General features: G+C 40.9%; 1 protein-coding gene across 1 annotated transcript in view; it reads left to right on the top strand.

Moving 5' to 3' along the window:
• Nucleotides 1–13,126, top strand: part of LOC115474290 (sodium-dependent neutral amino acid transporter B(0)AT3-like) — a 157,551-nt gene that overhangs the window by 110,675 nt on the left and 33,750 nt on the right. Inside the window, exon 8 of the mRNA XM_030209699.1 lies at nt 5,756–5,912. Coding sequence (XP_030065559.1) covers nt 5,756–5,912 — 157 coding nt within the window. The remainder of the gene's footprint in view (nt 1–5,755; nt 5,913–13,126) is intronic.

The raw sequence follows: 13,126 nt of genomic DNA on the forward strand, positions 1-13,126 counted from the left end.
GGCAGGGGTTGGGGACCCCCCCACCAGCCAAACTCCCAGAGCCAATTTAGGGGGGGCCCAGGCCCCCGTGGCCCCCTGTAGCTACACTACTGGTTTAATTAAAAGGATAAATTCCAATAATAGGGAAAAAGAAAAGAACTACAATAATAATGGGAAAGAATACACTCATGCCAAAGACAATCAGAATCATGCAAAATAAAAGGCAGTAACTCAGTGGTCCCGTACTAGGCAAGACTAACAGGTTAATCAGGAGAAATATTAAAGGCTATTTGGAAATAATGGTTCCTCCATGCTTCAGGAAAAAATGAAGATTGAGGGACCCACGCTTGTGCACCCTAGCCTGGAATAAACTTCCTGAGCCCCTACATCTTGCCCCATCCTTGGCCACCTTTAAATCTAGACTGAAAGCCCACCTCTTTAACATTGCTTTTGACTCGTAACCACTTGTAACCACTCGCCTCCACCTACCCTCCTCTCTTCCTTCCCGTTCACATTAATTGATTTGATTTGCTTACTTTATTTATTTTTTGTCTATTAGATTGTAAGCTCTATGAGCAGGGACTATCTTTCTTCTATGTTTGTGCAGCGCTGCGTACGCCTTGTAGCGCTATAGAAATGCTAAATAGTAGTAGTAGGAAGGCACCAGTGCATGTACGGTGGATCACTGTTAAAAAGTTCTTGATCTCCCTAGCCTGCGTCTGTACTGGGCTCCGTCGGATGACGTCACCTAGCTGTGAGAATATGATGGCATTTATGCTGAAGGTTCCAGGAGGTAAAAAGCTAAATGTGTGTATTGGTAAAAATACCTGTGCAGGTTTTCAAGTCCTCTCGGATAATTTTCTCTTTATTTTACTCTTTCTTCAGTTTCCTTTACTTTTTGCATATTGTTAGGCCCTTTTAGGCTGGAGCCTGAACCTCGATTTGAACATTGCTCTTTTTTTCTGGTGCAAAATTGAGGAGTTTAATTTAACCGTGATCCTTTTTTGATATCCAAGAAGACTCCCAGTGGCTTCAAGAGGTGCGCCCAATGTAATCAGGTGATTTCCATGACAGACCACATAACTGGTGCATCAGGTGCCTTGGACCTGACCTTGAGCCTAATTCTTGTTCTCTGTGTTTGCAAATGCAACTGAGGACACAGAGGGTGTGTCAGGTTCAACAGGACAAGCTTTTTTGGCTCCTCCAAGGCTGATAATTGACATCGGTACTGGAAGCATCGACCTCGATGCTGCCAAGTCTTCCTCATCCACTGGGACAGCATCCACCTCTCTTGGACGCTGAGATTAGGCCCAGAGATCGGTCAGTTTCGGACACGATACCGAAGGCACATATGGGTTTGACGATACCCGAGAAGCGCTGGCACCAGGGAGGAGAGCGCCCTCTCATAAGAACATAAGAATAGCCATACTGGGTCAGACCAATGGTCCATCTAGCCCAGTTTCCTAATTCCAACAGTGGCCAATTCAGGTCACAAGTGTGTGGCAGAAACCCAAATAGCAACATTCCATGCTACCGATCTCAGGGCAAGCAGCGGAAGAGGTGCTGGTACACAAGTCTTTTAGCAGCCAGGTCCCCACTACTGGTCCGACACTAATTTCTCAGGCTGCCTCTCTTCTGGCTCCTCTACCTTTGCCAATGCCTTCCTTCGATGAGCAGTTCTGATCCATGATCAAGGAGCAGCTGGCACAGATGTTGCAGTTGCAAAGCGCTCAGGTATTGAGGGCACTTGTGCCAACTGCCATTCAAACCTAGGTTCTTCCTGAGGCTCCTTCCATGCTGGCACAAAGATCCTTGACACTGGCATCTTGAAGGGTGTCAGTGCTGGCTTTAATGCATACAGTACCACTCTCGACATCAGGGGAGGAAGCTTCCCTGAAGTCAGAAAGTGGGGCTGTACCTCAGTGCTGTTTGGGGCGTGGACACGGATCTACTGAGTCAAGGCAATCACAGACTCATTCAGGAAAGATAAAACAAAGAAGTAGACCTTGTTAACAAAAAGCTCCCAGGAATTCAAACATCTGTTCCCAATATGGCCGTGTTTCACCTAAAATACCGGCTGCATCAGGAGCATGATTACTTGACTGGTCCAACAGATAAAATGAAACAAGCAATGCTCCTTTTCCTGGATGCATTTGTACAAATAAAGACTGTGGGGTTTTTTTTTCACAAGGTCTGCCTCTTTGTTTTATCTTCCACATTGGATTTGGTGGATCCTTAAGTTTCAATTGCGACCCCAGACAGCGATCATATTTTAACATTGTGGTGATAAAACTTACGGTGATCCTGCAGCATACAGAGATTATTATGTGACCCAGGCTGGTCATGGGCTCCACGGCTTTTTACAGATCACCTGTTATGTACGTAGAAGGGATCAGTGATGTGTTTCATAGTCTCTTTAGAAAAGCGCTACTGCTGCTGAGAAGAGGCATTGAGATTGATAAACCACACATGAAAAGTGTGGCCAAAAACACATCTAAAGATGTGATGGGTCATATCACCATGGCCGTTCTGAATAACATGAATAATATAACAACGGAGAGTAGACCGGCTCGGGACTAGCAGTCATGCAAAAAAATGTTAAGAGAAAGAGAAGCAGGCAGATGCTTTTAGAAGGGCTGCCCAAACCTCTTAAAAGAAAGAAACTCAACTGTGAGGTGTCTCAGAAGCCTAAGTGAAAGGCTAAGAGAGCTGATGCTACAGAGCTGGAAGATATATTTTGAGAAAAAAATCATAGCTTTTGTGCATGACGGTTAGGAAGAATACATTAAATCAGAAAAAGACTTCTTTCAATTGTCACCCACACAAACCAGTATTGAAAAGAAGCACTTATGTGGAAATACAGCCTTTACTGGCCTTTTCAGAAACCAGGCCGCTTAACTTTTACATAGCTGGTCATGGGAAAGATTATTTGGATTTGAACAATACGCTGTTGTACCTGACCTGTAAGATCATGAAAAAAGACAGATCAGACATTGTAGGGATGACCACAGTGCTGCAAGTAAATTATCCGATAGCCTCCCTCTTGAACTAGCTGGACATCATGACAGAGACAGACATCAGTCAGAGCAACAACTGCTGTCCTGATAAAGCCCTCATAGAACTGCTTCTCAATTACTGTAAAGGATCCCTCAGATGCAGTTGACAGACCCTGGCAGCTGCAATGCCAATTTCAACGAAAGGGTGCACTTTACAGCCACTTGCCAGAAGATACGATTATTAGGTCATTTCCACAGTGATCCGTTTTTCCAAGAAAAACTTCTGATCAGTGTGGAAATGGTAAAATAAAGCTGACAAGAAGTAAAGATGCCTTCTATATGAGGACTCACACATTCCAAATCTGCCATACACTTCTTTCACGTGACCTATTTCCCTTTACAATACAGCATATCTGTGTGAGCAGGGCTTGTTTGCTCATATTGATAGACGGGAAGGGTCAGCATTTGTTTAAACAGAGCCCTTTTTTTTTTTTTATAGAGTTCTAAGAGAGACTTTTGCAAAACTTAAAACAGTGCAAAATGTATGGCTCTGGGTTTTCTCTCTATCTTAAAAACAGTAACCACACAGCTCTGCTTTTTCTGAATTTCCTCTGAAAGGGGGGTGGCAGATAGGGAAGTGGAATCCGTGAGAGGTTGGTAAAATGAAAAGCAGGCTGGGCACCACTGTGTGAGACTCTGAGCTCTTAAAAAAGCTTTTTTTTTTTTTCTTTCATCCTAGCCACAGAAAGGGAAGGAGGTGGGGGGATAGGGAGGGGGCTGCATGACCTCACACAGACAACAGGTTGACACAGTTTAAAACCAGCATGATTTGAAGGGAGGGAGAGGTGAGTTAAAAGCAGGCAATCTGCTGATCTCTATATATGACAGCTTCCTAGCTGACGAGCTACATAGAAAGAGGAGAGGGGAAACAATTGTAAAACCAGTAAGTTTATTTTAAAATTCAACACTAACCACCTACACTATTTTTTTTGCCCTGTAAAGCCTAAAATGTAATATTGTTGTTTCCTACACTGGTCAAATCTCTCCTGAGAGAGGGTAGCTGGGAAATAGTGTGTATGTTTGGCTCCTAAGATGTGGGGGGATTGAGGAAGAGGGTTTGCATGCTTCATCTCTGAATTGATTCAAAAGTTCTCCAATGGGGAAGTGGGGTTGCATGCATGAACACTGTTCATTTCTGAATTGATTCAGCAAAAACAGTTCTCAGCCTGCTGTTCTTAAAAGTAAACAGATACATCTCTGTACACCATAAATAAACACATGTTAGGGTTTTAAAATATTAGATCTGTGGTTTAAACTGCATGGTATCCTTTTGAAAGAAAAAGTTTAAAAAAAGAAACAGGTAGTCTCAAGGCTTAAAATGCCTTTAGTCTTTCCTGAAAAATAAAAGGAATTTCAAAGTGTATGCTGACTGCCTGTAGTGGTTGTGCAAACTGTGCATGTTCCTCCTAGGTTGTAGGGGTTGGTGTCAGGGAACTATTAATATCACTTCCTGACATGTGACTCATCCAAGGTGGCGGCGAGTATTGTGAAACAGGAAGGGAAGTAGGGGCAACCAGTACTCAAGCAATCTTTAAAAAGAGGCATGGCCTGGGTGGAGTTATAACATCACTTCTTGTGATGTCACTGAAAGGGCTGGGGTTTGGGGCTATGCAAAAAGGGGTGGGGTTCTGGGCAGGTTATACAAATAAGGTGGGGGAAGAGAGATGCAAAAGGGGCAGGGCATAGGTGGTGCTACGACATCACATCTGGTGATGTCATCAAGAGGGGTAGGGTAGGGAGTAGGCAGGGCTTGGGCAGAGTTGGCGTGGTTTGGGCAGCTCCTCAGTTCTTATTGGCTGATGTGACCAGATGTGGGCATGGCCACCTGTCAACAATATCCACATTTGCTTTGAGAAAAGCCAGTGAACTATACTACTGATGTTATATAGTAATAAGTTAAAATTTTGTATTGTAATATACTATAGCCTAATATACTATAGCATTATTTTTCTTTCACTAAACTCAACTGTCTTGGGGCCATTTTACTAAAGCTTAGTGTGCTAAGTTTTAGTAAAAGGGCCTCTCAATGCATTTTGCTGTCAAATTAATAATTAACAATGAACTGTGAGATGGCTACATATGTTTTAAATATATTTTCCATTGTTTAGAAAATTGTAAAGAAGAAAAGCCAAAAAAGAAAAAGCAGAACAGGTTGCCTAGACTGAGAAGTCAAGCGGGAACCTATTTTATAAAGATACTATAGGCATAAAAGATTGCATAAAAATAGTGACAATCTTTTAGTGCACACAGTTTCAAAACAAGCCTGTTTTCCTGTGTAATTGTCAAAGTCATTTACTCAGATAAACATTGTTTACATAGGTAAACTGGTTTGTCTAAAGTTGGACACCCTGGATGGCTATAAAGTATATGGTTTCCATGTACTTTTTGCCACAATGAAAAGGAATACACCTACAGAATTGAAAAGTCTACACAAAAATACTTTCTACTACTACTACTACTACTACGAATCACTTTTATAGCTCTTCTTCTGCCTGGTAAAAAAAGACAGATTAGAGTGTGTATGGGCTTTTTTGCCCCATCCCCATGTAAAAAATATGTTTAATTAAAACTATGGGTGTAGTTTCTCTTTGAAAACTGCCCATGAGGTTAATGGGTCTTTGCACCTAGGAAGGCTATTGAAAATTGCCCCTTAAAAGTTTGTGTGTTCATGAAAGCATGTTTTTCTATGTGATTTCATTGCTAATTATTGTCAATATCAGAAACATAGTTTCTCTCACCAATGAATTTGATCTGATGGACCAGAATATCACAAGAGACACATATAATACCTGGCATGAGGAGCTGAACAACCAATATCCAGAAAGAACTTCCAGGCTGAATTTGAAGGAATGCAAGCTTCAGGAGTTTCTTGATCAGGTACAGAAGCTACAGAAAATTAATTAAATGGCAAGAATTATATTTAAAATTGTTTCTAATAACTCTTTATTTACAACAGCATTTCAAATGCATTAATGGTCAAAAAGGATATGGATATTTCACGTCTTGCACTCTCCATGGAGGAGTAGCCCAATGGTTCAATTCCTACTGCAGCTCCCTGTGACTGGGGAGAGCACTTAACTCTCCATTGCCCTAGGTACAAAATACATATAATACGTAAACCCAGGGCATTTTTGAGGGGGTACTTGGGGGTACTGAGTACCAGCACCTTTTCCACTGTATGTTAAAATTGACCCATGGACCCAAAAGTTTAATGAAAGAGCTCAGGCTCTACATACCGATTCTGCCTTGTCACAGATTTTGTGATTGGTTGCAGGGGACCTGGCTATTGTGGGGTGGGTCCCTCAGTGATCACCCCACTCCTGAAGAGTGACCTAGCATTTGAATACAATACAATACAACACAAACAAACCCAATACCGTAAACACCCCAGACTACACACTTCCGGTATCAGACAGCCTGAAAATCCTGGGAGTCACAATTGACCAAAATCTCACACTGGAAGACCATGCGAAAAATATAGCAAAGAAAAAGTTCTACTCAATGTGGAAACTTAAAAGAATCAAACCTTTCTTCCCAAGGGAAGTATTCCGCAGCCTAGTACAATCAATGGTGCTAAGTCATCTAGACTACTGCAATGCCATTTATGCCGGATGTAAAGAACAAATCATTAAGAAGCTTCAAACCGCTCAAAACACAGCAGCCAGCCTCACATTTGGGAAAGCGAAATACGAAAGTGCCAAACCCCTAAGAGAAAAACTACACTGGCTCCCACTAAAAGAACGAATTACGTTCAAAGTTTGCACCCTGGTCCACAAGATCATATACGGGGAAGCCCCGACCTACATGTCAGACCTTATAGATTTGCCTACTAGGAATGCAAAAAGATCATCACGCACATTCTTCAATCTCCACTATCCTAACTGTAAAGGGCTAAAATATAAATCCACATACGCGACCAGTTTCTCATACATCTGCACGCAGTTATGGAACGCACTACCGAAGGCCATAAAAACAATGCAAGACCTAACCAACTTCCGAAAGCTACTGAAAACAGATCTTTTCAAGATGGCATACCATAAACATCCATCTTAAATACTAAATAATAACATTATACACGATTTATACAAAACTGACCTTTTATCGCGTGACTGCTTAAACCCTTTCTATTATTGATCAAGCACTACCACTTTAAACCTTACTTTGAATAGGGTCTCTCTAGAGCCGATGACCTAATGTATGTTACAATCCAATTTATTACTCGGGAGCCTTCATGCAATACCAAAATGTATTCTTCCTTACATGTATGTATACATATGGTATATATATATTCCATGATTTGTTCCATATATATCATGTTCCATGTATGTTACCATGTATGTATGCACCTAAACGCATTACCATTTGTAATTCTGTTACCTGGAAATGGCAACCGCCATTACAGCAAATGTAAGCCACATTGAGCCTGCAAATTGGTGGGAAAATGTGGGATAGAAATGCTACAAATAAATAAATAAATAAATAAAATACCGGCACCTTTTTTGGTAGAATAAACGCACTGCGTAAACCGTACATCAAATCTCATCCTGGCTCCATGCCCAATAGATATCCCAGATCTAATCACATTTGTCTGCCCCTCCATTCAACACCATAGTTAATTTCTCTGCGTATGCAACTTTTGCTACTCATCTTTGCCAAAACTCTAGTTGAGGAATCACCCACATCAGGAGTCACACAGTCTTGTAGGTTTTGACACAACAGCATCAATAAAAGCAAATTATCATAAACGTCAAGACATATTCAGTGATGTTTATGATTATTTGCTTTTCTCTGAGGACAAGCAAGCCATTGTATTCTCAATGCTGGGTGACATCATCTAACGGAACCCAGTGCAAATGCTAGAGAGGTTAGCTTAGAACTTTCTAGTCAATGTCTGATGTCTTTTTCTCCTACCTATATAGTATGTGATACAGTCTGTCTGTTAAATATTGGTTCACTTTTGGGTGCTTTTTAAGTTTGACGGTGAACTTTTCTATCCATTTTTTGAGGAGTTCAAGAGTGTTTGATGATTGTAGTGCATAAAATATATACACCGTACATCAAATCTCATCCTGGTTCCATACCCAATAGATATCCCAGATCTAATCACATTATGCTGAATCTAATAAAATAACAAGATACTAGCAAATTACTTAAAAAGAAAGTGTATTAAGATTCAAATCCCAGCCATGCAATTGTCTGATAATCATAACTCATCTTCCCTAACTGATATTTGGCAGATGACATTTAATGTGAGCAAGTGCAAAGTGATGCATGTGGGAAAAAGGAACCCAAATTATAGCTACATAATGCAAGGTTCCACATTAGGAGTCACCAACCAACAAAGGGATCTAGCCTTCTGTTCAGTGTGCTGCTGCTGTGGCTAAGAAAGCAAATACAATGTTAGGTATTATTAGGAAAGGAATGAAAAACAAAAATGAGAACGTTATAATGCTTTTGTATGCGAACATTGTGTTCAATTCTGGTTGCTGCATCTCAAAAAAGATATGGTGGAATTAGAAAAGGTGCAGAGAAGGGCGACGAAAATTATAAAGGGGATGGGACGACTTCCCTATGAGGAAAGGCTAAAGCGGCTTGGGCTCTACAGCTTGGAGAAAAGGTGACTGAGGGGAAATATGATAGAGGTCTGTAAAATAATGAGTGGAGTGGAAAAGGTAGACATGAAGCAACTGTTTACGCTTTCCAAAAATACTGGGACTAGGGGGCATGTGATGAAGCTACAAAGTAGTAAATTTAAAACGAATCAGAGAAACTTTTTCTTCACTCAATGTGTAATTAAACATGGAGGTAGCTGCATCCAGTCACCAGGAACTTTTCCTTTTTTTCAGCACCCCATTCCAGCTATTCAAGAATAAATCATTTTTTTTATATCAAACAGTTTGCTAACACTTGTTTCTAAAGCAGGAATTGAGCTCATAATGCTTTCTGATCATGCTGCAATAACCCTAGAACAGTGGTGTGCTGGAGCAGGCTCTCACAGGCTCGCAAGAGCCGGTTGTTAAGTTTTTAAGAATTTTGGGAGCCGGTTGTTAAAGTAGGGCCCTCCATGGCTACTTTAACAACTGGCTCCCAAAATGTGGGCTTGGGCCCCCTGCTGAATTCTCTTTTACTTTGCTGGTGGGGATGCTGAGCCCTGCCAGCCAAGTAAATAGACTGCTGCTGCTCCCCACTCCTTGTTTCCAGCTCTGAGCAGCAGGCTGGGACTTCTCCAGCATGTGTGAGAAGTTTCAGCATGCTGCTCAGAGCAAGACGTTGGGAGTGGTGGCAGTCCATTTACTGGCTGCCAGCAAAGATATGCCTAGTGTGCCCCCACGAAGGGAGGGAGGAGAGAGAGGCAAGTGTTGCTCCCCCCCACACCGGCCACCCCTGGCCCTTCCAACTGCAGAGCTGGCTACGTCCGGAGAAAGAGCCTGTTGTTAAAAATTTACCAGCACACCCCTGCCCTAGAACACCCAGTTCCACCAGGAAACCCATACTAGATTCAAAAGTTTCATTTCCAGGTTTTTTAAGATGTAATATTAATAATGAAACTAATCATACCACAATATGGTAAGCTTTCAAAGCCTCATTAAGAGGCGAGTTCATTTCTATCTCAGCAAATTATAAGAAAGAGAAAAACAAATTAATGAATAATCTTGAACAATCCATAAACTTTTTAGGAAGACAATATATGGATTCCCAAGAAGCTTCATTACTAAATCAGCTTTATCAAAAGAAATGAGAATACAATAAATTATACAGTCAAATAGCTGGCGATGAAATATTAATTCATAACAGATCCATTTATGCTGAGCACTATATCATCTATTAAGCACAATAATTAAATCATTACTAACACAACAGAAATCTTGGATGCCTTCCTTGAATTTTACACAAATTTATACAGTTCTGAAGCATTAGAGTCCTTTCTGGGTAGTATCCAGCTTCTAAATGGAACAGTCAAGAAATTTCCTCCCTCTAAGTCCCGATTAAAGATAAAGAAATGGGTCCCTTTTACTAAGCTGTGTTGGCGCCTATGTGCGCACAGTGTGTGTCAATTTGGAGCTACCACTCAGCTACCATGTGGTCTGGGCAGTAATTTAATTTTTTATGCACATCTGCTACATGCGCCTGAAAATATACTTTATTTTCCAGCACGTGGCGCTAACCGGGCAGTAATCAGCATTGTAGGCGTGTAGATGATTACTGCCTGGTTAACGCGTGAGACCTTATCGCTAAGTGAGTGGGTGGCAGTAAGGTCTCAGAACCAAAATGGATGTGCAACAATTTTTATTTTGCCGCACGTCCATTTTTGGGCAAAAAAGGGCATTTTTTACAGGTGTGCTTTAAAATGGATCTGTGCACATCCAAAACATGCACCTACACCAGCACACCTTAGTAAATGGACCCCTCCTGGACCGGATGGTCTTTCTAATGAGTTTTATAGACTTTTCAAAAATGATCCCCATCTGAATCTTTTTTTCAAAGAACTAGAAAGTGACCCGAATTATCCTGATTCATTTGCAGATGCAGTTATCACCATTCTTCCCAAGCCTAATAAAGACTAATTTCATTCCTCAATGCAGATTATAAAATTTTTGCTAAAATCCTTTCTAATAGATTAAAAAAGATTATTGGCTCTGTGATACATCCCAACCAGGTTGGTTTTATGCCTGAATGGCTCATCACAGACAATGCACAACTTTTTCATCAGGTTTCCATTTTAGCCAAGACTATCTCACAACCTGTTGTGGCCTTGTTGGTTGATGCCGAGAAGGCTTTTGACGGGGTCAAATGGGAGTTTTTGTTTCAAATTCTAAAGTGGTTTGGTGCACCAGACTCATATGTCAATAAAGTTAAAATTCTTTACACCCCACCTACAGCTCGAATAATTGCTAACAACTCACTTTCTAAATATATAAAATTATCCGGAGGCATTCGTCAGGGATGTCCCCTTTCCCCTTTCCCCTTTAATCTAGCATTACAATCACTTCTTTTAGCTATAAGGGAAAATGTAACAATCAGATCAAATTCTTTAGAAATTAAAAGAGCAGCTTATGATGATGATGTTTGTTTTTTTTTTGAACCAACAACTTTCAATTAACAATTTTCTTCAATTAGTTAAAAATTATGCAAAATTCTCAGGTTATAAAATTAATACCCCCCAAAATAGAGGTTTTACCTCTCAATGTACATGCTACTCCTAATACTGCCTCCTCATTTGGAGCCCGTTTTACTAAGCTGTGTAAGGGCCTATATGCATACAGCATGTGCCAAATGGGCACTACCAGCCGGCTGGCATGTGAGCCAGGTGGTAATTCCAAATTTAAAGCATGCAGAATCCCGTGGTAGAATCCCGGCGGTAAACATCAGTTGGCATGCACTACGTGCTTACCACATGGGTAACGCACGAGACCTTAACCACTAGGTCAGTGGATGGCGGTAAGGTCTCAGGCCAATAATGGACATGCGCTGGTTTCAATTTTAGCACACGTTCATTTTCTGGCCCCTTAAAAAGGCCCTTTTTCCTAGACACAGTTAAAGGGCCCCTTGGTTTACTGTGGCCATCTAAAAGCTTAAAATATCTAGTATTAAATCTCTGTCCTTCTTTAGAAGAAACAGCAGCTATTAACTAAAAGAAAATCTTGAACACAGTTAACGAACTTACCCTTTCATGGAACATTTAAATTGGTGGGGCCGTTTAGAAGTTATCGAAATGGTGCTCATGCCCAAAATTCATTTTATCTTGAGTATGTTGCCTTTACTTTTCCCTAACTCATTTTATAAACAATTAGATAAATTACTTACTCAGGGTCCCTTTTACCAAGCTGCAACTAAAGGGGGCCCACGCTGGCATCAGCACGTGTTTTTGACACATGCCGAGGCTCCCTTTACCGCAGCTGGTAACAGGTAGATCTTTCTTTTTATGAGGGAATGGCCATGTGGCATTTTGGGGGAGCCCTTACTGCCACCCATTAAGGTGGCGGTAAGGGCTCCAGTGCTAACCCAGCAGTAACTGGGCAGCCCTGATTACCGCCAGGTGCACACTGGCGCTACAAAAATAAATATATTTTGTAGCGCCGGAAAACACGGCACACTGGGGGTGGGAACTACTGCCGGGCTGCTGCGGTAGGTAGCCTGGCGGTACTTCCTTTTTAGCGAGCAGTAAGTCCGCATTGGGTTTACTGCCACCAAAAATTGCCCTAAAGACTTTGAAAAGATGAAAGGATGCTTCCAGGGTTTCATATCCAGACTCTCGCATCTACCACAAATTTTTTTATATTTCAACAGTCCTGCTATTGGTTAAGAGATGTTTTGGATTACACACCTTTTTGGCTTAGCCTAGAGAAGAAACTCTGGAACCTTTTCCTTATCTATATACCTCTATTCTTCCCAGATAAGTTAAAATCTAATTCCATTTTGTTTTTTTCACACCAACATCTAATAGAATTGGACAATATTTTGGACATTCCTAGTACTAGCATTAATCTGGGGCAATCTGAAAATTAAGATCAATAATAAACATTTTCTCTGGCCTGAATGGTTTCAGAAGGGTATTTTGTCTATTGACCATGGTTTACACCCTAATCAGATTAAACCCTTTAACTTACCACAGTCAGAATTTTCCCTACCTTGTTCCCAATTTTTCAAATGACTACAGTTGAAAAATAGTATCAAAGATGGGACTTCTCTGACTGACTTATCTGTTCAACAACCATCTATTTTATCATTCATTCAAGATCTCTTCAAGAAAGGATATATTGCTTCTAATCTGTATAAATTACTTCTTCATAAATCCGCATCATAAGAACATTGCCGGGCAAAATAGTGGAAACTATTATAAAGAATAAAATTACGGAACACATAGACAAACATGGTTTAATGAGACAGAGTCAGCATGGGTTCAGCCGAAGGAAGTCTTGCCTCACCAATTTGCTTCATTTCTTTGAAGACAGGAACAAACATGTGGATAAAGGTGAGCTGGTTAATGTAGTGTATCTAGATTTTCAGATAGCTTTTGATAAAGTTCCTCATGAGAGACTCCTGAGAAAATTAAAGAGTCATGGGATAGGAGGCAATGTTCCGGTGTGGAT

This window comes from Microcaecilia unicolor, chromosome 1 (genome assembly GCF_901765095.1).
Source record: "Microcaecilia unicolor chromosome 1, aMicUni1.1, whole genome shotgun sequence".
In the NCBI taxonomy this organism is placed as follows: domain Eukaryota; kingdom Metazoa; phylum Chordata; class Amphibia; order Gymnophiona; family Siphonopidae; genus Microcaecilia; species Microcaecilia unicolor.